At 43.6% G+C, this 24,918-nt stretch overlaps 1 protein-coding gene across 1 annotated transcript in view; it reads right to left on the reverse strand.

Annotated features, from left to right (window-relative positions):
* LOC124019817 (solute carrier family 15 member 1-like) overlaps positions 1–24,918 on the reverse strand; it is a 75,668-nt gene that overhangs the window by 34,977 nt on the left and 15,773 nt on the right. Inside the window, 10 exon segments of the mRNA XM_046335250.1 lie at positions 6,236–6,325; positions 7,105–7,191; positions 9,848–9,930; positions 10,038–10,121; positions 11,508–11,542; positions 11,642–11,697; positions 13,377–13,476; positions 13,647–13,766; positions 15,440–15,569; positions 24,445–24,529. Coding sequence (XP_046191206.1) covers positions 6,236–6,325; positions 7,105–7,191; positions 9,848–9,930; positions 10,038–10,121; positions 11,508–11,542; positions 11,642–11,697; positions 13,377–13,476; positions 13,647–13,766; positions 15,440–15,569; positions 24,445–24,529 — 870 coding nt within the window.

Consider the following 24,918-nt stretch of genomic DNA (forward strand, 5'->3'; position numbering starts at 1 on the left):
TAACAAAGCTCTAACCCTAACCCTAACCCTAACCCAATATAAATATAGGGTTAGGTTTAGGTTTCTCCTGTATCTAGGAGATATAACAAAGCTCCTAACCCTAACCCTATAAATATAGGGTTAGGGTTAGGAATATAACAAAGTTTCCCTAAGGAGATATAACAAAGCTCTAACCAACCCTAACCCTAAAATATAAATATAGGGTTAGGGTTAGGGTTTCTCCTGTATCTAGGAGATATAACAAAGCTCTAACCCTAACCCTAACCCTAACCCAATATAAATATAGGGTTAGGTTTAGGGTTTCTCCTGTATCTAGGAGATATAACAAAGCTCTAACCCTAACCCTAACCCTAACCCAATATAAATATAGGGTTAGGGTTAGGGTTTCTCCTGTATCTAGGAGATATAACAAAGCTCTAACCCTAACCCTAACCCTAACCCTAACCCTAACCCTAACCCTAACCCCTAACCCTAACCCTAACCCCTAACCCTAACCCTAACCCTAACCCTAACCCTAACCCCCTAACCCTAACCCTAACCCTAACCCTAACCCTAACCCAATATAAATATATATATCATTTTCTTTACACATATTTAACCCCATTTTGTGGGTTCAAATCTACCTTCATAATTCCATACATTTTTCAAACCAGCACCGGGTACCTTCAGATGAGAAGTGTCTCATGGTCTGCCAAACAGCGCTCTCGCTCTGCCAACTTTCACTGCCGATGCAGAACATCGGCGGACGATTGGATTGGATTGAGACGCAGCCAAAAATATATCTATCTTAAATTATAATAATAATAATAATATATGCCATTTAGCAGACGCTTTTATCCAAAGCGACTTACAGTCATGTGTGCATACATTCTACGTATGGGTGATCCCGGGAATCGAACCCACTACCCTGGCGTTCCAAGCGCCATGCTCTACCAACTGAGCTACAGAAGGACCACATTAAATTGATATCTGTACCATAAACAGATCTGTCTAGCTGAAACTGAGTACTTCCGGCGCCGACAGAGATGGCCGACTCGCTTCGCGTTCCTAGGAAACTATGCAGTTTTTTGTTTTTTTTACGTGTTATTTCATACATTGGTACCCCAAGTAATCTTAGGTTTCATTACATACAGTCGAGTAGAACTACTGAATATAAGATCAACCTCAACTCACCATCAGTACGACCAAGAATATGACTTTCGCGAAGCGGATCCTGTGTTCTGCCTTTCACCCAGGACAACGGAATGGATCCCAGCCGGCGACCCAAAAAAACGACTTCGTAAAAGGGGGAAATGGAGCGGTCTTCTGGTCAGACTCCGGAGACGGGCACATCGTGCACCACTCCCTAGCATTCTTCTCGCCAATGTCCACTCTCTTGACAACAAGGTTGATGAATTCCGAGCAAGGGTAGCATTCCAGAGGGACATCAGAGACTGTAACGTTCTTTGCTTCACGAAAACATGGCTCACTGGAGAGACACTATCGGTGCAGCCAACTGGTTTCTCCACGCATCGCGCAGACAGAAACAAACATCTTTCCGGTAAGAAGAGGGGCGGGGGCGTATGCTTCATGGTTAACGTGAAGTGGTGTGATCATAACAACATACAGGTACTCAAGGTCCTTCTGTTCACCTGATTCAGAATTACTCACAATCAAATGTCGACCGCATTATCTACCAAGGGAATTCTCTTCGTTTATAATCACAGCCGTATATATTCCCCCCCAAGCAGACACATCGATGGCTCTGAACAAACTTTATTTGACTCTTTGCAAACTGGAATCCATTTATTCTGAGGCTGCATTCATTGTAGCTGGGGATTTTAACAAGGCTAATCTGAAAACAAGACTCCCTAAATTTTATCAGCATATCGATTGCGCAACCAGGGCTGGAAAAATCTTGGATCACTGCTATTCTAACTTCCGCGACGCATATAAGGCCCTGCCCCGCCCTCCTTTCGGAAAAGCTGACCACGACTCCATTTTGTTGATCCCTGCCTATAGACAGAAACTAAAACAAGAAGCTCCCGCGCTGAGGTCTGTTCAACGCTGGTCCGACCAATCTGATTCCACACTCCAAGACTGCTTCCATCACGTGGACTGGGATATGTTTCGTATTGCGTCAGACAACAACATTGACGAACACGCTGATTCGGTGAGCGAGTTCATTAGAACGTGCGTTGAAGATGTCGTTCCCATAGCAACGATTAAAACATTCCCAAACCAGAAACCGTGGATTGATGGCAGCATTCACGTGAAACTGAAAGCGCGAACCACTGCTTTTAATTAGGGCAAGGTGACCGGAAACATGACTGAATACAAACAGTGTAGCTATTCCCTCCACAAGGCAATCAAACAAGCTAAGCATCAGTATAGAAACAAAGTAGAATCTCAATTCAACGGCTCAGACACAAGAGGTATGTGGCAGGGTCTACAGTCAATCACGGATTACAAAAAGAAAACCAGCCCCGTCACGGACCAGGATGTCTTGCTCCCAGGCAGACTAAATAACTTTTTTGCCCGCTTTGAGGACAATACAGTGCCACTGACACGGCCCGCAACTAACACATGCGCACTCTCCTTCACTGCAGCCGACGTGAGGAAAACATTTAAACAGGTCAACCCTCGTAAGGCTGCAGGCCCAGACGGCATCCCCAGCCGCGCTCTCAGAGCATGCGCAGACCAGCTGGCTGGTGTGTTTACGGACATTTTCAATCAATCCCTATCTCAGTCTGCTGTTCCCACATGCTTCAAGAGGGACACCATTGTTCCTGTTCCCAAGAAAGCTAAGGTAACTGAACTAAACGACTACCGCCCCGTAGCACTCACTTCTGTCATCATGAACTGCTTTGAGAGACTAGTCAAGGACCATATCACCTCCACCCTACCTGACACCCTAGACCCACTCCAATTTGCTTACCGCCCAAATAGGTCCACAGACGATGCAATCTCAACCACACTGCACACGGCCCTAACCCATCTGGACAAGAGGAATACCTATGTGAGAATGCTGTTCATCGACTACAGCTCGGCATTCAACACCATAGTACCCTCCAAGCTCGTCATCAAGCTCGAGACCCTGGGTCTCGACCCCGCCCTGTGCAACTGGGTACTGGACTTCCTGACGGGCCGCCCCCAGGTGGTGAGGGTAGGCAACAACATTTCCACCCCGCTGATCCTCAACACTGGGGCCCCACAAGGGTGCGTTCTGAGCCCTCTCCTGTACTCCCTGTTCACCCACGACTGCGTGGCCACGCACGCCTCCAACTCAATAAATCAAGTTTGCGGACGACACAACAGTGGTAGGCTTGATTACCAACAACGACGAGACGGCCTACAGGGAGAAGGTGAGGGCCCTCGGAGTGTGGTGTCAGGAAAATAACCTCACACTCAACGTCAACAAAACTAAGGAGATGATTGTGGACTTCAGGAAACAGCAGAGGGAACACCCCCCTATCCACATCGATGGAACAGTAGTGGAGAGGGTAGTAAGTTTTAAGTTCCTCGGCGTACACATCACAGACAAACTGAATAGGTCCACCCACACAGACAGCATCGTGAAGAAGGCGCAACAGCGCCTCTTCAACCTCAGGAGGCTGAAGAAATTCGGCTTGTCACCAAAAGCACTCACAAACTTCTACAGATGCACAATCGAGAGCATCCTGGCGGGCTGTATCACCGCCTGGTACGGCAACTGCTCCGCCCTCAACCGTAAGGCTCTCCAGAGGGTAGTGAGGTCTGCACAACGCATCACCGGGGGCAAACTACCTGCCCTCCAGGACACCTACACCACCCGATGTTACAGGAAGGTCATAAAGATCATCAAGGACATCAACCACCCGAACCACTGCCTGTTCACCCCGCTATCATCCAGAAGGCGAGGTCAGTACAGGTGCATCAAAGCTGGGACCGAGAGACTGAAAAACAGCTTCTATCTCAAGGCCATCAGACTGTTAAACAGCCACAACTAACATTGAGTGGCTGCTGCCAACACACTGACTCAACTCCAGCCACTTTAATAATGGGAATTGATGGGAAATGAAGTAAAATATATCACTAGCCACTTTAAACAATGCTACCTAATATAATGTTTACATACCCTACATTATTCATCTCATATGTATATGTATATACTGTACTCTATATCATCTACTGCATCCTTATGTAATACATGTATCACTAGCCACTTTAACTATGCCACTTTGTTTACATACTCATCTCATATGTATATACTGCACTCAATACCATCTACTGTATCTTGCCTATGCTGCTCTGTACCATCACTCATTCATATATCTTTATGTACATATTCTTTATCCCCTTACACTGTGTATAAGACAGTAGTTTTGGAATTGTTAGCTAGATTACTTGTTGGTTATTACTCCATTGTCGGAACTAGAAGCACAAGCATTTCGCTACACTCGCATTAACATCTGCTAACCATGTGTATGTGACAAATAAAATTTGATTTGATTTGATCTCTCTTGCTGAAATTGATCTCTCTAGCTGAAACTGATCTCTCTAGCTGAAACTGATCTGTCTAGCTGAAACAGATCCCTCTAGCTGAAACTGATCTGTCTAGCTGAAACAGATCCCTCTAGCTGAAACAGATCCCTCTAGCTGAAACAGATGTCTTTAGCTGAAACAGATGTCTTTAGCTGAAACAGATCCCTCTAGCTGAAACAGATCCCTCTAGCTGAAACAGATATCTTTAGCTGAAACAGATCCCTCTAGCTGAAACAGATCCCTCTAGCTGAAACAGATATCTTTAGCTGAAACAGATCCCTCTAGCTGAAACAGATATCTTTAGCTGAAACAGATATCTTTAGCTGAAACAGATCCCTCTAGCTGAAACAGATCCCTCTAGCTGAAACAGATCCCTCTAGCTGAAACAGATCCCTCTAGCTGAAACAGATCCCTCTAGCTGAAACAGATCCCTCTAGCTGAAACAGATATCTTTAGCTGAAACAGATCCCTCTAGCTGAAACAGATCCCTCTAGCTGAAACAGATATCTTTAGCTGAAACAGATCCCTCTAGCTGAAACAGATCCCTCTAGCTGAAACAGATATCTTTAGCTGAAACAGATATCTTTAGCTGAAACAGATCCCTCTAGCTGAAACAGATATCTTTAGCTGAAACAGATATCTTTAGCTGAAACAGATATCTTTAGCTGAAACAGATCCCTCTAGCTGAAACAGATCCCTCTAGCTGAAACAGATCCCTCTAGCTGAAACCGATCTGTCTAGCTGAAACAGATATCTTTAGCTGAAACAGATGTCTCTAGCTGAAACAGATGTCTTTAGCTGAAACAGATGTCTTTAGCTGAAACAGATATCTCTAGCTGAAACAGATATCTTTAGCTGAAACAGATGTCTCTAGCTGAAACAGATCCCTCTAGCTGAAACAGATGTCTTTAGCTGAAACAGATATCTCTAGCTGAAACAGATATCTTTAGCTGAAACAGATATCTTTAGCTGAAACAGATCCCTCTAGCTGAAACAGATATCTTTAGCTGAAACAGATATCTCTAGCTGAAACAGATATCTTTAGCTGAAACAGATATCTTTAGCTGAAACAGATCCCTCTAGCTGAAACAGATATCTTTAGCTGAAACAGATATCTTTAGCTGAAACAGATATCTTTAGCTGAAACAGATATCTTTAGCTGAAACAGATATCTTTAGCTGAAACAGATCCCTCTAGCTGAAACAGATATCTTTAGCTGAAACAGATCCCTCTAGCTGAAACAGATATCTTTAGCTGAAACAGATATCTTTAGCTGAAACAGATCCCTCTAGCTGAAACAGATCCCTCTAGCTGAAACAGATATCTTTAGCTGAAACAGATCCCTCTAGCTGAAACAGATATCTTTAGCTGAAACAGATCCCTTTAGCTGAAACAGATCCCTCTAGCTGAAACAGATCCCTCTAGCTGAAACAGATATCTTTAGCTGAAACAGATCCCTCTAGCTGAAACAGATATCTTTAGCTGAAACAGATCCCTTTAGCTGAAACAGATCCCTCTAGCTGAAACAGATACCTCTAGCTGAAACAGATATCTTTAGCTGAAACATATCTATCTAGCTGAAACAGATCCCTTTAGCTGAAACAGATGTCTCTAGATTAAACTGACACATTTTGATGGTGATTTTTTCACTATGTTACTTGGTTCCATGTTACCTGGTTCCATGTTACTTGGTTCCATCCATCTGGATGGGTTTAGGGTTTAGGGTTCTTACCTGTTGGTCAAACAGAGTCCAGAACATGGGAAGGGGGATGTAGAGAAACAGAACCTTCAGCACCATCTTCACCTGGGCCACCAGCAATTTCTGGAGGAGAGGAGGAGGAAAGTGGAGGACGGGCAGGAGGAGAGCAGAAAGGAGAGGAGGAGGAGAGAGGAGGATGAGGAGGAGGAGGAGGAGAGCAGAAAGGAGAGGAGGAGGAGGAGGAGGAGAGAGAGGCCGGGAGGAGGAGGAGGAGGAGAAAGGAGGACGGGAAGAGGAGAGAAGAAAGGAGAGGAGGATGAGGAGGAGGAGGAGGAGAGCAGAAAGGAGAGGAGGAGGGGAGCAGAAAGGAGAGGAGGAGAGGAGGATGGGAGGAGGAGGAGAGAGGAGGATGGGAGAAGGAGGAGGAGAAAGGAGGACGGGAAGAGGAGAGAAGAAAGGAGAGGAGGATGAGGAGGAGGAGGAGGAGGAGAGCAGAAAGGAGAGGAGGAGGGGAGCAGAAAGGAGAGGAGGAGAGGAGGATGGGAGGAGGAGGAGAGAGGAGGATGGGAGAAGGAGGAGAGCAGAAAGGAGAGGAGGAGGAGAGAGGAGGACGAGGAGGAGAGCAGAGAGGAGAGGGGAAGGAGAGAGGACGGGAGGAGGAGAGAGGAGAGAAGGGGAAGGAGAGAGGAGGATGGGAGGAGGAGGAGAGCAGAAAGGAGAGGGGGAGGAGAGAGAAAGAGAGCAGAGAGGAGAGAAGAAGGAGGAAGAAGAGGAGAGGAAGGATTTATTAATGAGTTCTCTGTGTTGTAAACATCCTTCAGTTGACTTTCATTTTCAACAGTTTTATGAACTGCTCATTTGGTAGTGCTGGTTTTCCCATTGACCAATGAACATGGCCCTACGTCATATTTCTCATCGGCCCAGTCCATCCAGTGTTCTCTCTTAGGGAACGTCTTGCTGCGATGCCTGAAGCGGTTCTTTATGGCAAACTAGAGAGGAGTGAAAGAACACAAAAACACTTAATAGCTCTGCTGAAAACCAGACATTGTTGTTGAATATCACATTCACTTCCTGTAGAGCTTCACATGGAAAGATATGACACTGTAAGTATTCTTCTGTCTGTATGGTATTTGACTCTCATCCCTTACTGTCTGTATGTTATTAGACTGTCTAACCTCCTTACTGTCTGTATGCTACTAGACTGTCTAACCTCCTTACTGTCTGTATGTTATTAGACTGTCTTACCTCCTTACTGTCTGTATGTTATTAGACTGTCTTACCCCTTACTGTCTGTATGTTACTAGACTGTCTTACCTCCTTACCATCTGTATGCTACTAGACTGTCTAACCTCCTTACTGTCTGTATGTTATTAGACTGTCTAACCTCCTTACTGTCTGTATGTTATTAGACTGTCTAACCTCCTTACTGTCTGTATGTTATTAGACTGTCTTACCTCCTTACTGTCTGTATGGTATTTGACTGTCTCATCCCTTACTGTCTGTATGTTATTAGACTGTCTCATCCCTTACTGTCTGTATGCTACTAGACTGTCTAACCTCCTTACTGTCTGTATGTTATTAGACTGTCTAACCTCCTTACTGTCTGTATGTTATTAGACTGTCTAACCTCCTTACTGTCTGTATGTTATTAGACTGTCTAACCTCCTTACTGTCTGTATGTTACTAGACTGTCTCATCCCTTACTGTCTGTATGTTACTAGACTGTCTAACCTCCTTACTGTCTGTATGTTATTAGACTGTCTAACCTCCTTACTGTCTGTATGTTATTAGACTGTCTAACCTCCTTACTGTCTGTATGTTATTAGACTGTCTTACCTCCTTACTGTCTGTATGTTATTAGACTGTCTAACCTCCTTACTGTTTGTATGTTATTAGACTGTCTTACCTCCTTACTGTCTGTATGCTACTAGACTGTCTCATCCCTTACTGTCTGTATGCTACTAGACTGTCTTACCTCCTTACTGTCTGTATGGTATTTGACTGTCTCATCCCTTACTGTCTGTATGCTACTAGACTGTCTAACCCCCTTACTGTCTGTATGCTACTAGATTGTCTAACCTCCTTACTGTCTGTATGGTATTTGACTGTCTCATCCCTTACTGTCTGTATGCTACTAGACTGTCTAACCTGCTTACTGTCTGTATGTTATTAGACTGTCTAACCTCCTTACTGTCTGTATGTTATTAGACTGTCTAACCTCCTTACTGTCTGTATGTTATTAGACTGTCTAACCTCCTTACTGTCTGTATGTTACTAGACTGTCTCATCCCTTACTGTCTGTATGTTACTAGACTGTCTAACCTCCTTACTGTCTGTATGTTATTAGACTGTCTAACCTCCTTACTGTCTGTATGTTATTAGACTGTCTTACCTCCTTACTGTCTGTATGCTACTAGACTGTCTCATCCCTTACTGTCTGTATGCTACTAGACTGTCTTACCTCCTTACTGTGTGTATGGTATTTGACTGTCTCATCCCTTACTGTCTGTATGCTACTAGACTGTCTAACCCCCTTACTGTCTGTATGTTATTAGACTGTCTAACCTCCTTACTGTCTGTATGTTACTAGACTGTCTAACCTCCTTACTGTCTGTATGGTACTAGACTGTCTTACCCCTTACTGTCTGTGTGTTATCTGACTGTCTAACCTCCTTACTGTCTGTATGTTACTAGACTGTCTTACCCCTTACTGTCTGTATGTTATTAGACTGTCTTACCCCCTTACTGTCTGTATGTTATTAGACTGTCTTACCTCCTTACTGTCTGTATGGTATTTGACTGTCTTACCCCTTACTGTCTGTGTGTTATCTGACTGTCTAACCTCCTTACTGTCTGTATGTTACTAGACTGTCTTACCCCCTTACTGTCTAAATGTCACTAGACTGTCTAACCTCCTTACTGTCTGTATGTTATTAGACTGTCTAACCTCCTTACTGTCTGTATGCTACTAGACTGTCTTACCTCCTTACTGTCTGTGTGTTATTAGACTGTCTAACCTACTTACTGTCTGTATGTTACTAGACTGTCTAACCTCCTTACTGTCTGTATGGTATTTGACTGTCTAACCTCCTTACTGTCTGTATGTTATTAGACTGTCTAACCTCCTTACTGTCTGTATGTTATTAGACTATATCATCCCTTACTGTCTGTATGTTATTAGACTGTCTTACCTCCTTACTGTCTGTATGTTACTAGACTGTCTAACCTCCTTACTATCTGTATGGTATTTGACTCCTTACTGTCTCTGTGTTATCTGACTGTCTACTGTCTGTATGTTATTAGACTGTCTAACCTCCTTACTGTCTGTATGTTATTAGACTAGTATCATCCCTTACTGTCTGTATGTTATTAGACTGTCTTACCTCCTTACTGTCTGTATGTTATTAGACTGTCTAACCTCCTTACTGTCTGTATGTTACTAGACTGTCTTACTCCTTACTGTCTGTATGCTACTAGACTCTTACCCCGATACACTTGCAGACCTCCAGCATAATGTTGCCTTTAGGAGCAGTCTTGTTGTACCTCCTTACTGTCTGTGTGTTATCTGACTGTCTAACCTCCTTACTGTCTGTATGTTACTAGACTGTCTTACCCCTTACTGTCTGTATGCTACTAGACTCTTACCCCCATACACTTGCAGACCTCCAGCATAATGTTGCCTTTAGGAGCAGTCTTGTTGTACATGCCACTGCCCATAATGAACACGACTGTGGAAACACAGAAAGACCTGTGTTAACTAGACAGAGACAGAGTGCTGGTTGATAGAGACAAGGAGAGGAAGGAAGCTCCTCCATGTAGTGGTAACAGTACTCACTGAGAGCTACCACCATGAGGGCTGCAGGGACGCCAAAGGCCAGAGGATAGCACTTCTGTTGGGAGTGGATACCACACTCCTGGCCTGGAGGAGGGAAAACACATGCTTCTGGCTCACTGCGCTATTGGATGGAGGAACTGGCCCTATTGTACAGGCATAACCATAGTCAAGTCTGACCAGGTATTGTGTTAGTTTAGGGTTAGTAATGTCAAGTCTGACCAGGTATTGTGTTAGTTTAGGGTTAGTAATGTCAAGTCTGACCAGGTATTGTGTTAGTTTAGGGTTAGTAATGTCAAGTCTGACCAGGTATTGTGTTAGTTTAGGGTTAGTAATGTCAAGTCTGACCAGGTATTGTGTTAGTTTAGGGTTAGTAATGTCAAGTCTGACCAGGTATTGTGTTAGTTTAGGGTTAGTAATGTCAAGTCTGACCAGGTATTGTGTTAGTTTAGGGTTAGTAATGTCAAGTCTGACCAGGTATTGTGTTAGTTTAGGGTTAGTAATGTCAAGTCTGACCAGGTATTGTGTTAGTTTAGGGTTAGTAATGTCAAGTCTGACCAGGTATTGTGTTAGTTTAGGGTTAGTAATGTCAAGTCTGACCAGGTATTGTGTTAGTTTAGGGTTAGTAATGTCAAGTCTGACCAGGTATTGTGTTAGTTTAGGGTTAGTAATGTCAAGTCTGACCAGGTATTGTGTTAGTTTAGGGTTAGTAATGTCAAGTCTGACCAGGTATTGTGTTAGTTTAGGGTTTAGTAATGTCAAGTCTGACCAGGTATTGTGTTAGTTTAGGGTTAGTAATGTCAAGTCTGACCAGGTATTGTGTTAGTTTAGGGTTAGTAATGTCAAGTCTGACCAGGTATTGTGTTAGTTTAGGGTTAGTAATGTCAAGTCTGACCAGGTATTGTGTTAGTTTAGGGTTAGTAATGTCAAGTCTGACCAGGTATTGTGTTAGTTTAGGGTTAGTAATGTCAAGTCTGACCAGGTATTGTGTTAGTTTAGGGTTAGTAATGTCAAGTCTGACCAGGTATTGTGTTAGTTTAGGGTTAGTAATGTCAAGTCTGACCAGGTATTGTGTTAGTTTAGGGTTAGTAATGTCAAGTCTGACCAGGTATTGTGTTAGTTTAGGGTTAGTAATGTCAAGTCTGACCAGGTATTGTGTTAGTTTAGGGTTAGTAATGTCAAGTCTGACCAGGTATTGTGTTAGTTTAGGGTTAGTAATGTCAAGTCTGACCAGGTATTGTGTTAGTTTAGGGTTAGTAATGAAGTCTGACCAGGTATTGTGTTAGTTTAGGGTTAGTAATGTCAAGTCTGACCAGGTATTGTGTTAGTTTAGGGTTAGTAATGTCAAGTCTGACCAGGTATTGTGTTAGTTTAGGGTTAGTAATGTCAAGTCTGACCAGGTATTGTGTTAGTTTAGGGTTAGTAATGTCAAGTCTGACCAGGTATTGTGTTAGTTTAGGGTTATGGTCGTACCTCTGAGGATGGGTGTAATGACAGTAGACAGGAGAACAGGTATTGTGTTAGTTTAGGGTTTGGGGTTAGTAATGTCAAGTCTGACCAGGTATTGTGAGAATGGTCTGACCAGGATGACAGGGTTAGACAGGAGACTACCAGCATTGATTGACAGGTAGAAGATGGAGAAGAACGTGCTCCTCTGTTTCTCCTGGAGAATGTATGGACAGGAGGACAGGAGGACAGGTGGACAGGAGGACAGGAGGACAGGAGACATGGACAGGAGGACAGGAGACATGGACAGGAGGACAGGAAGACAGGAGGACAGGAGACATGGACAGGAGGACAGGAGATATTGACAGGAGGACAGGAAGACAGGAGGACAGGAGACATGGACAGGTGGACAGGAGGACAGGAAGACAGGAGACATGGACAAGAGGACAGGAGGACGTGAGACATAGACAGGAGACATGGACAGGAGGACAGGAGGACGTGAGACATAGACAGGAGACATGGACAGGAGGACGTGAGACATGGACAGGAGACATGGACAGGAGGACAGGAGGACGTGAGACATGGACAGGAGACATGGACAGGAGGATGTGAGACATAGACAGGAGACATGGACAGGAGGACAGGAGGACGTGAGACATGGACAGGAGAACAGGTTTAGAACTGCAAACATCTGACCTTGACATTTGTATCTAACCATAGCTAGCAGCTAGCAGCACCATCTATCTGCTGGAGACTCAAGGTGTTTAGATTCATCCACATTCAGCTGATGCTCTATAACCTTTGACCTAAATGAACCTTCCAGCTGGTATCCAGGGTTACTGGTTATTAAACAACCATCCTTCCAGCTGGTATCCAGGGTGTTCTGCTGACTCAGCACTGATAATGACTGAAGTCACGTTGATAAACCATGCTGATCACTACTTCCTGAGTCTGGAGTCTACACTACTGTATAGACCGAGGTCAGTAGAGACAGACTCTAAAATGGAGTCTACACTACTGTACTGACCGAGGTCAGTAGAGACAGACTCTAAAATAGAGTCTACACTACTGTACTGACAGAGGTCGGTAGAGACAGACTCTAACCAACGTCGGTAGAGACAGACTCTAAAATGGAGTCTACACTACTGTATAGACCGAGGTCAGTAGAGACAGACTCTAAAATGGAGTCTACACTACTGTATAGACCGAAGTCAGTAGAGACAGACTCTAAAATGGAGTCTACACTCCTGTAAAGACCGAGGTCGATAGAGACAGACTCCAAAATGGAGTCTACACTACTGTATAGACCGAGGTCAGTAGAGACAGACTCTAAAATGGAGTCTACACTATTGTAAAGACCGAGGTCGGTAGAGACAGACTCTAACCGGGGTCGGTAGAGACAGACTCTAAAATGGAGTCTACACCCCTGTAAAGACCGAGGTCGGTAGAGACAGACTAACCGGGGTCGGTAGAGACAGACTCTAAAATGGAGTCTACACTACTGTATAGACCGAGGTCGGTAGAGACAGACTCTAAAATTAAGTCTACACTACTGTAAAGACCGAGGTCAGTAGAGACAGACTCTAAAATGGAGTCTACACTACTGTAAAGACCGAGGTCGGTAGAGACAGACTCTAACCGAGGTCGGTAGAGACAGACTCTAAAATAGAGTCTACACTACCGTATAGACCGAGGTCAGTAGAGACAGACTCTTAAATAGAGTCTACACTACCGTAATGACAGAGGTCAGTAGAGACAGACTCTAACCAACATCGGTGGAGACAGACTCTAACCAACGTCGGTGGAGACAGACTCTAAAATGGAGTCTACACTACCGTAATGAACGAGGTCAGTAGAGACAGACTCTAAAATGGCTGCTCCGCTAGCGTTACCAACCTGGTGGTCTTCAAACTGGTCTCCTCCAAAGGCAGCGACACAGGGTTTGATGCCCCCCGTCCCCAGAGCGATGAGGAACAGGCCAACCATAGACATGGCCCTGAGGGGAGAGAACAGCACATCACTTATCAGTTCAATTAATGGAACTCATATCATACAGGTTGAGTCAACATGAATTCACTAAGTTTACACAACTCAAATCTTTTTACAATGCTGTGGTACAGGCTTATATAGGATGTTGTGTTTAGGGTGAACAGCAGATGAACTCACACATGGAAGGTCATGTTGTCAGGGGTCCCGTCCCTGTCTGTGTCTGTGATGTCGTGTATGGCGCTTACTGCCATGACGACCTGTCCCACCGTATAGACGATGGATAAATAGACAATAGTCCTGGGGAGAGAGTGGAAAGAGAGAGAGGAGAGAGAGAGGAGAGAGAGAGGAGAGAGAGGAAAGAGAGAGAGAGAGAGAGAGAAGGAGAGAGAGAGAGAGAGAGAAGAGAGAGAGAGAGAGAGAGAGAGAGAGAGAGAGAGAGAGAGAGAGAGAGAGAGAGAGAGAGAGAGAGAGAGAGAGAGAGAGAGAGAGAGAGAGAGAGAGAGAGAGAGAGAGAGAGAGAGAGAGAGAAAGAGAGAGAGAGAGAGAGAGAGAGAGAGAGGAGAGAGAGAGAGAGAGAGAGAGAGAGAGAGAGAGAGAGAGAGAGAGAGAGAGAGAGAGAGAGAGAGGAGAGAGAGAGAGAGAGAGAGAGAGAGAGAGAGAGAGAGAGAGAGAGAGAGAGAGAGAGAGAGAGAGAGAGAGAGAGAGAGAGAGAGAGAGAGAGAGAGAGAGAGAGAGAGAGAGAGAGAGAGAGAGAGAGAGAGAGGAGAGAGAGAGAGAGAGAGAGGAGAGAGAGAGAGAGAGAGAGAGAGAGAGAGAGAGAGAGAGGGAGAGAGAGAGAGAGAGAGAGAGAGAGAGAGAGAGAGAGAGAGAGAGAGAGAGAGAAGAGAGAGAGAGAGAGAGAGAGAGAGAGAGAGAGAGAGAGAGAGAGAGAGAGAGAGAGAGAGAGAGAGAGAGAGAGAGAGAGAGAGAGAGAGGAAAGAGAGAGAGAGAGAGAGAGAGAGAGAGAGAGAGAGAGAGAGAGAGAGAGAGAGAGAGAGAGAGAGAGAGAGAGAGAGAGAGAGAGAGAGAGAGAGAGAGAGAGAGAGAGAGAGAGAGAGAGAGAGAGAGAGAGAGAGAGAGAGAGAGAGAGAGAGAGAGAGAGAGAACAATTTGAGAACAAATCCAATCTTGATAAACTCCCATATCTACTGGGTGAAATACCACAGTGTGACATCACAGCAGCAAGATGTGTGACCTGTTGCCACGAGAAAACAGGGAAGAACAAACACCATTATAAATACAACCCATATTTATGTTTATGTATTTTCCCTTTTGTACTTCAACCATTTGCACAACATTAGAACACTGTAAATATACATAATATGGAACTTTTGTGAGTATTATGTTTACTGTTCATTTTTAATTTAAGTTTTCTTTAAGTTTTTTTTATTATCTATTTGGTTTGTTTTTGCAAAGTAAAAAGTGTGTGAGGGGGAGAAAAAACGAATGAAAGGGATTTACCAGGAGGGCAGACAACTACAAGCGAGGGAACTACAATCCCCAGATATCGTATGGAAGATGAGACAACTACAAGCGAGGGAACTACAATCCCCAGATATCCTATGGAAGATGAGACAACTACAAGCGAGGGAACTACAATCCCCAGATATCCTATGGCGGAGTCAATCACCACCTTCCGGAGACACCTGAAACCCCACCTCTTCAAGGAATACCTAGGATAGGATAAGTATTCCCTCTCACCCCCCCCTTAAAAGATTTAGATTCACTATTGTAAAGTGGCTGTTCCACTGGATGTCATAAGGTGAATGCACCAATTTGTAAGTCGCTCTGGATAAGAGCGTCTGCTAAATGACTTAAATGTAAATGTAAATGTCTATGGAAGATCAGACAACTACAAGCGAGGGAACTACAATCCCCAGATACCCTATGGAAGATGAGATAATATGTGGATGTACTGGGTTTGGACTCACTTGAACTTCCCCAGCCAGGAGTCTGCCACTATGGCCCCCAGTATAGGAGTCAGGTAGCAGAGAGCGATGAAGGCGTGATGAAGGAAATACCTGAACCACAGATAGAACACTAGAGGAGGCAACAGAACCACTCAATATACAACACTGCTAGAGGAACAACAGAACCACTCAATATACAGGACAACAGAACCACTCTAGAGGAGGGAGACAACAGAACCACTCAATATACAACACTGCTAGAGGAGACAACAGAACCACTCAATATACAACACTGCTAGAGGAGACAACAGAACCACTCAATATACAACACTGCTAGAGGAGACAACAGAACCACTCAATATACAACACTGCTAGAGGAGACAACAGAACAACACTCAATATACAACACTGCTAGAGGAGACAACAGAACCACTCAATATACAACACTGCTAGAGGAGACAACAGAACCACTCAATATACAACACTGCTAGAGGAGACAACAGAACCACTCAATATACAACACTGCTAGAGGAGACAACAGAACCACTCAATATACAACACTGCTAGAGGAGACAACAGAACCACTCAATATACAACACTGCTAGAGGAGACAACAGAACCACTCAATATACAACACTGCTAGAGGAGACAACAGAACCACTCAATATACAACACTGCTAGAGGAGACAACAGAACCACTCAATATACAACACTGCTAGAGGAGACAACAGAACCACTCAATATACAACACTGCTAGAGGAGACAACAGAACCACTCAATATACAACACTGCTAGAGGAGACAACAGAACCACTCAATATACAACAAGGAGACAGAACCACTCAATATACAACACTGCTAGAGGAGACAACAGAACCACTCAATATACAACACTGCTAGAGGAGACAACAGAACCACTCAATATACAACACTGCTAGAGGAGACAACAGAACCACTCAATATACAACACTGCTAGAGAGGACAACACTGCTAAGGAGACAACAGAACCACTCAATATACAACACTGCTAGAGGAGACAACAGAACCACTCAATATACAACACTGCTAGAGGAGACAACAGAACCACTCAATATACAACACCACTGCTAGAGGAGACAACAGAACCACTCAATATACAACACTGCAGAGGAGACAACAGAACCACTCAATATACAACACTGCTAGAGGAGACAACAGAACCACTCAATATACAACACTGCTAGAGGAGACAACAGAACCACTCAATATACAACACTGCTAGAGGAGACAACAGAACCACTCAATATACAACACTGCTAGAGGAGACAACAGAACCACTCAATATACAACACTGCTAGAGGAGACAACAGAACCACTCAATATACAACACTGCTAGAGGAACAGAACAACAGAACAACAGAACCACTCAATATACAACACTAGAGGAGACAACAGAACCACTCAATATACAACACTGCTAGGGAGACAACAGAACCACTCAATATACAACACTGCTAGAGGAGACAACAGAACCACTCAATATACAACACTGCTAGAGGAGACAACAGAACCACTCAATATACAACACTGCTAGAGGAGACAACAGAACCACTCAATATACAACACTGCTAGAGGAGACAACAGAACCACTCAATATACAACACTGCTAGAGACAACAGAACCACTCAATATACAACACTGACACACAGAACCACTCAATATACAACACTGCTAGAGGAGACAACAGAACCACTCAATATACAACACTGCTAGAGGAGACAACAGAACCACTCAATATACAACACTGCTAGAGGGAGACAGAACCAAATATAGAACACTGCTAGAGGAGACAACAGAACCACTCAATATACAACACTGCTAGAGGAGACAACAGAACCACTCAATATACAACACTGCTAGAGGAGACAACAGAACCACTCAATATACAACACTGCTAGAGGAGACAACAGAACCACTCAATATACAACACTGCTAGAGGAGACAACAGAACCACTCAATATACAACACTGCTAGAGGAGACAACAGAACCACTCAATATACAACACTGCTAGAGGAGACAACAGAACCAGAGGAGACAACAGAACCACTCAATATACAACACTGCTAGAGGAGACAACAGAACCACTCAATATACAACACTGCTAGAGGAGACAACAGAACCACTCAATATACAACACTGCTAGAGGAGAACCAAATATACAGAGAGGAGACAACAGAACCACTCAATATACAACACTGCTAGAGGAGACAACAGAACCAAATATACAACACTGCTAGAGGAGACAACAGAACCACTCAATATACAACACTGCTAGAGGAGACAACAGAACCACTCAATATACAACACTGCTAGAGGAGACAACAGAACCACTCAATATACAACACTGCTAGAGGAGACAACAGAACCACTCAATATACAACACTGCTAGAGGAGACAACAGAACCACTCAATATACAACACTGCTAGAGGAGACAACAGAACCACTCAATATACAACACTGCTAGAGGAGACAACAGAACCACTCAATATACAACACTGCTAGAGGAGACAACAGAACCACTCAATATACAACACTGCTAGAGGAGACAACAGAACCACTCAATATACAACACTGCTAGAGGAGACAACAGAACCACTCAATATACAACACTGCTAGAGGAGACAACAGAACCACTCAATATACAACACTGCTAGAGGAGACAACAGAACCACTCAATATGGCCATCTAGAGGAGACCAAACCACTCAATATACAACACCGCTAGAGGGAGACAACAGAACCACTCAATATACAACACTGCTAGAGGAGACAACAGAACCACTCAATATACAACACTGCTAGAGGAGACAACAGAACCACTCAATATACAACACTGCTAGAGGAGACAACAGAACCAATATACAACACTGCTCAGAGGAGACAACAGAACCACTCAATATACAACACTGCAACACTGCTAGAGGAGACAACAGAACCACTCAATATACAACACTGCTAGAGGAGACAACAGAACCACTCAATATACAACACTGCTAGAGGAGACAACAGAACCACTCAATATACAACACTGCTAGAGGAGACAACAGAACCACTCAATATACAACACTGCTAGAGGAGACAACAGAACCACTCAATATACAACACTGCTAGAGGAGACAACAGAACCACTCAATATACAACAACTGCTAGAGGAGACAACAGAACCACTCAATATACAACACTGCTAGAGGAGACAACAGAACCACTCAATATACAACACTGCTAGAGGAGACAACAGAACCACTCAATATACAACACTGCTAGAGGAGACAACAGAACCACTCAATATAATATACAACACTGCTAGAGGAGACAACAGAACCACTCAATATACAACACTGCTAGAGGAGACAACAGAACCACTCAATATACAACACTGCTAGAGGAGACAACAGAACCACTCAATATACAACACTGCTAGAGGAGACAACAGAACCACTCAATATACAACACTGCTAGAGGAGACAACAGAACCACTCAATATACAACACTGCTAGAGGAGACAACAGAACCACTCAATATACAACACTGCTAGAGGAGACAACAGAACCACTCAATATACAACACTGCTAGAGGGAGACAACAGAACCACTCAATATACAACACTGCTAGAGGAGACAACAGAACCACTCAATATACAACACTGCTAGAGGAGACAACAGAACCACTCAATATACAACACTGCTAGAGGAGACAACAGAACCACTCAATATACAACACTGCTAGAGGAGACAACAGAACCACTCAATATACAACACTGCTAGAGGAGACAACAGAACCACTCAATATACAACACTGCTAGAGGAGACAACAGAACCACTCAATATACTAACACTGCTAGAGGAGACAACAGAACCACTCAATATACAACACTGCTAGAGGAGACAACAGAACCACTCAATATACAACACTGCTAGAGGAGACAACAGAACCACTCAATATACAACACTGCTAGAGGAGACAACAGAACCACTCAATATACAACACTGCTAGAGGAGACAACAGAACCACTCAATATACAACACTGCTAGAGGAGACAACAGAACCACTCAATATACAACACTGCTAGAGGAGACAACAGAACCACTCAATATACAACACTGCTAACAACTGCTAGAGGAGACAACAGAACCACTCAATATACAACACTGCTAGAGGAGACAACAGAACCACTCAATATACAACACTGCTAGAGGAGACAACAGAACCACTCAATATACAACACTGCTAGAGGAGACAACAGAACCACTCAATATACAACACTGCTAGAGGAGACAACAGAACCACTCAATATACAACACTGCTAGAGGAGACAACAGAACCACTCAATATACAACACTGCTAGAGGAGACAACAGAACCACTCAATATACAACACTGCTAGAGGAGACAACAGAACCACTCAATATACAACACTGCTAGAGGAGACAACAGAACCACTCAATATACAACACTGCTAGAGGAGACAACAGAACCACTCAATATACAACAACAGAACCACTCAATATACAACACTGCTAGAGGAGACAACAGAACCACTCAATATACAACACTGCTAGAGGAGACAACAGAACCACTCAATATACAACACTGCTAGAGGAGACAACAGAACCACTCAATATACAACACTGCTAGAGGAGACAACAGAACCACTCAATATACAACACTGCTAGAGGAGACAACAGAACCACTCAATATACAACACTGCTAGAGGAGACAACAGAACCACTCAATATACAACACTGCTAGAGGAGACAACAGAACCACTCAATATACAACACTGCTAGAGGGAGACAACAGAACCACTCAATATACAACACTGCTAGAGGAGACAACAGAACCACTCAATATACAACACTGCTAGAGGAGACAACAGAACCACTCAATATACAACACTGCTAGAGGAGACAACAGAACCACTCAATATACAACACTGCTAGAGGAGACAACAGAACCACTCAATATACAACACTGCTAGAGGAGACAACAGAACCACTCAATATACAACACTGCTAGAGGAGACAACAGAACCACTCAATATACAACACTGCTAGAGGAGACAACAGAACCACTCAATATACAACACTGCTAGAGGAGACAACAGAACCACTCAATATACAACACTGCTAGAGGAGACAACAGAACCACTCAATATACAACACTGCTAGAGGAGACAACAGAACCACTCAATATACAACACTGCTAGAGGAGACAACAGAACCACTCAATATACAACACTGCTAGAGGAGACAACAGAACCACTCAATATACAACACTGCTAGAGGAGACAACAGAACCACTCAATATACAACACTGCTAGAGGAGACAACAGAACCACTCAATATACAACACTGCTAGAGGAGACAACAGAACCACTCAATATACAACACTGCTAGAGGAGACAACAGAACCACTCAATATACAACACTGCTAGAGGAGACAACAGAACCACTCAATATACAACACTGCTAGAGGAGACAACAGAACCACTCAATATGGCCATCTACAGGACCAACACCGCTAGAGGGAGACAACAGAACCACTCAATATACAACACTGCTAGAGGAGACAACAGAACCACTCAATATACAACACTGCTAGAGGAGACAACAGAACCACTCAATATACAACACTGCTAGAGGAGACAACAGAACCACTCAATATACAACACTGCTAGAGGAGACAACAGAACCACTCAATATACAACACCGCTAGAGGAGACAACAGAACCACTCAATATACAACACTGCTAGAGGAGACAACAGAACCACTCAATATACAACACTGCTAGAGGAGACAACAGAACCACTCAATATACAACACTGCTAGAGGAGACAACAGAACCACTCAATATACAACACTGCTAGAGGAGACAACAGAACCACTCAATATACAACACTGCTAGAGGAGACAACAGAACCACTCAATATACAACACTGCTAGAGGAGACAACAGAACCACTCAATATACAACACTGCTAGAGGGAGACAACAGAACCACTCAATATACAACACTGCTAGAGGAGACAACAGAACCACTCAACAGGACAACACCTATCACAACACTGCTAGAGGAGACAACAGAACCACTCAATATACAACACTGCTAGAGGAGACAACAGAACCACTCAATATACAACACTGCTAGAGGAGACAACAGAACCACTCAATATACAACACTGCTAGAGGAGACAACAGAACCACTCAATATACAACACTGCTAGAGGAGACAACAGAACCACTCAATATACAACACCGCTAGAGGAGACAACAGAACCACTCAATATACAACACTGCTAGAGGAGACAACAGAACCACTCAATATACAACACTGCTAGAGGAGACAACAGAACCACTCAGATAACCACTAATATACAACACTGCTAGAGGAGACAACAGAACCACTCAATATACAACACTGCTAGAGGAGACAACAGAACCACTCAATATACAACACTGCTAGAGGAGACAACAGAACCACTCAATATACAACACTGCTAGAGGAGACAACAGAACCACTCAATATACAACACTGCTAGAGGAGACAACAGAACCACTCAATATACAACACTGCTCAGAGCTAGAGACAACAGAACCACTCAATATACAACACTGCTAGAGGAGACAACAGAACCACTCAATATACAACACTGCTAGAGGAGACAACAGAACCACTCAATATACAACACTGCTAGAGGAGACAACAGAACCACTCAATATACAACACTGCTAGAGGAGAGGAGACAACAGAACCACTCAATATACAACACTGCTAGAGGAGACAACAGAACCACTCAATATACAACACTGCTAGAGGAGACAACAGAACCACTCAATATACAACACTGCTAGAGGAGACAACAGAACCACTCAATATACAACACTGCTAGAGGAGACAACAGAACCACTCAATATACAACACTGCTAGAGGAGACAACAGAACCAAATATACAACACTGCTAGAGGAGACAACAGAACCACTCAACCACTCAATATACAACACTGCTAGAGGAGACAACAGAACCACTCAATATACAACACTGCTAGAGGAGACAACAGAACCACTCAATATACAACACTGCTAGAGGAGACAACAGAACCACTCAATATACAACACTGCTAGAGGAGACAACAGAACCACTCAATATACAACACTGCTAGAGGAGACAACAGAACCACTCAATATACAACACTGCTAGAGGAGACAACAGAACCACTCAATATACAACACTGCTAGAGGAGACAACAGAACCACTCAATATACAACACTGCTAGAGGAGACAACAGAACCACTCAATATACAACATCTACAGGAACCACTCAATATACACACTGCTAGAGGAGACAACAGAACCACTCAATATACAACACTGCTAGAGGAGACAACAGAACCACTCAATATACAACACTGCTAGAGGAGACAACAGAACCACTCAATATACAACACTGCTAGAGGAGACAACAGAACCACTCAATATACAACACTGCTAGAGGAGACAACAGAACCACTCAATATACAACACTGCTAGAGGAGACAACAGAACCACTCAATATACAACACTGCTAGAGGAGACAACAGAACCACTCAATATACAACACTGCTAGAGACAACAGAACCACTCAATATAGACAACAGAACCAGAACCACTCAATATACAACACTGCTAGAGGAGACAACAGAACCACTCAATATACAACACTGCTAGAGGAGACAACAGAACCACTCAATATACAACACTGCTAGAGGAGACAACAGAACAACAGAACACTCAATATACAACACTGCTAGAGGAGACAACAGAACCACTCAATATACAACACTGCTAGAGGAGACAACAGAACCACTCAATATACAACACTGCTAGAGGAGACAACAGAACCACTCAATATACAACACTGCTAGAGACGACAACAGAACCACTCAATATACAACACTGCTAGAGGAGACAACAGAACCACTCAATATACAACACTGCTAGAGGAGACAACAGAACCACTCAATATACAACACTGCTAGAGGAGACAACAGAACCACTCAATATACAACACTGCTAGAGGAGACAACAGAACCACTCAATATACAACACTGCTAGAGGAGACAACAGAACCACTCAATATACAACACTGCTAGAGGAGACAACAGAACCACTCAATATACAACACTGCTAGAGGAGACAACAGAACCACTCAATATGTCCATCTACAGCACCAGTCCTTAACATTGGTCAATGAAATGTAACTACCAAAGACTTATTTACATTCTGTAGTAAACACTGCTGTCTGTCAACATAGAGAGGTGTGATTGGCTCAGCTCTCTGCTATCTGTCAACATAGAGAGGTGTGATTGGCTCAGCTCTCTGCTATCTGTCAACATAGAGAGGTGTGATTGGCTCAGCTCTCTGCTGTCTGTCAACATAGAGGGGTGTGATTGGCTCAGCTCTCTGCTGTCTGTCAACATAGAGAGGTGTGATTGGCTCAGCTCTCTGCTGTCTGTCAACATAGAGAGGTGTGATTGGCTCAGCTCTCTGCTGTCTGTCAACATAGAGAGGTGTGATTGGCTCAGCTCTCTGCTGTCTGTCAACATAGAGAGGTGTGATTGGCTCAGCTCTCTGCTATCTGTCAACATAGAGGGTGTCAACATAGATTGGCTCAGCTCTCTGCTGTCTGTCAACATAGAGAGGTGTGATTGGCTCAGCTCTCTGCTGTCTGTCAACATAGAGAGGTGTGATTGGCTCAGCTCTCTGCTATCTGTCAACATAGAGAGATGTGATTGGCTCAGCTCTCTGCTATCTGTCAACATAGAGAGGTGTGATTGGCTCAGCTCTCTGCTATCTGTCAACATAGAGGGGTGTGATTGGCTCAGCTCTCTGCTATCTGTCAACATAGAGGGGTGTGATTGGCTCAGCTCTCTGCTATCTGTCAACATAGAGGGGTGTGATTGGCTCAGCTCTCTGCTATCTGTCAACATAGAGGGGTGTGATTGGCTCACCTCGCATGCCATAGTAGGAGAAACGTTCACAGAACTCATTGACCACGATGAAGAAGATACTGAGAGGATACCCGCACACATCCACCTGGACACAGAGTAGCAGAAACATTTGGAGTTTACCTTTATTTGACCAAATCAAATCACATTTTATTTGTCAAATACACTTGTTTAGTAGACGTTATTGCGGGTGTAGCGAAATGCTTGTGTTTCTAGCTCCAACAGTGCAGTAATATCTAACTAAATGCTTGTGTTTCTAGCTCCAACAGTGCAGTAATATCTAACTAAATGCTTGTGTTTCTAGCTCCAACAGTGCAGTAATATCTAACTAAATGCTTGTGTTTCTAGCTCCAACAGTGCAGTAATATCTAACTAAATGCTTGTGTTTCTAGCTCCAACAGTGCAGTAATATCTAACTAAATGCTTGTGTTTCTAGCTCCAACAGTGCAGTAATATCTAACTAAATGCTTGTGTTTC

This window comes from Oncorhynchus gorbuscha, unplaced genomic scaffold (genome assembly GCF_021184085.1).
Source record: "Oncorhynchus gorbuscha isolate QuinsamMale2020 ecotype Even-year unplaced genomic scaffold, OgorEven_v1.0 Un_scaffold_689, whole genome shotgun sequence".
In the NCBI taxonomy this organism is placed as follows: Eukaryota; Metazoa; Chordata; class Actinopteri; order Salmoniformes; family Salmonidae; genus Oncorhynchus; species Oncorhynchus gorbuscha.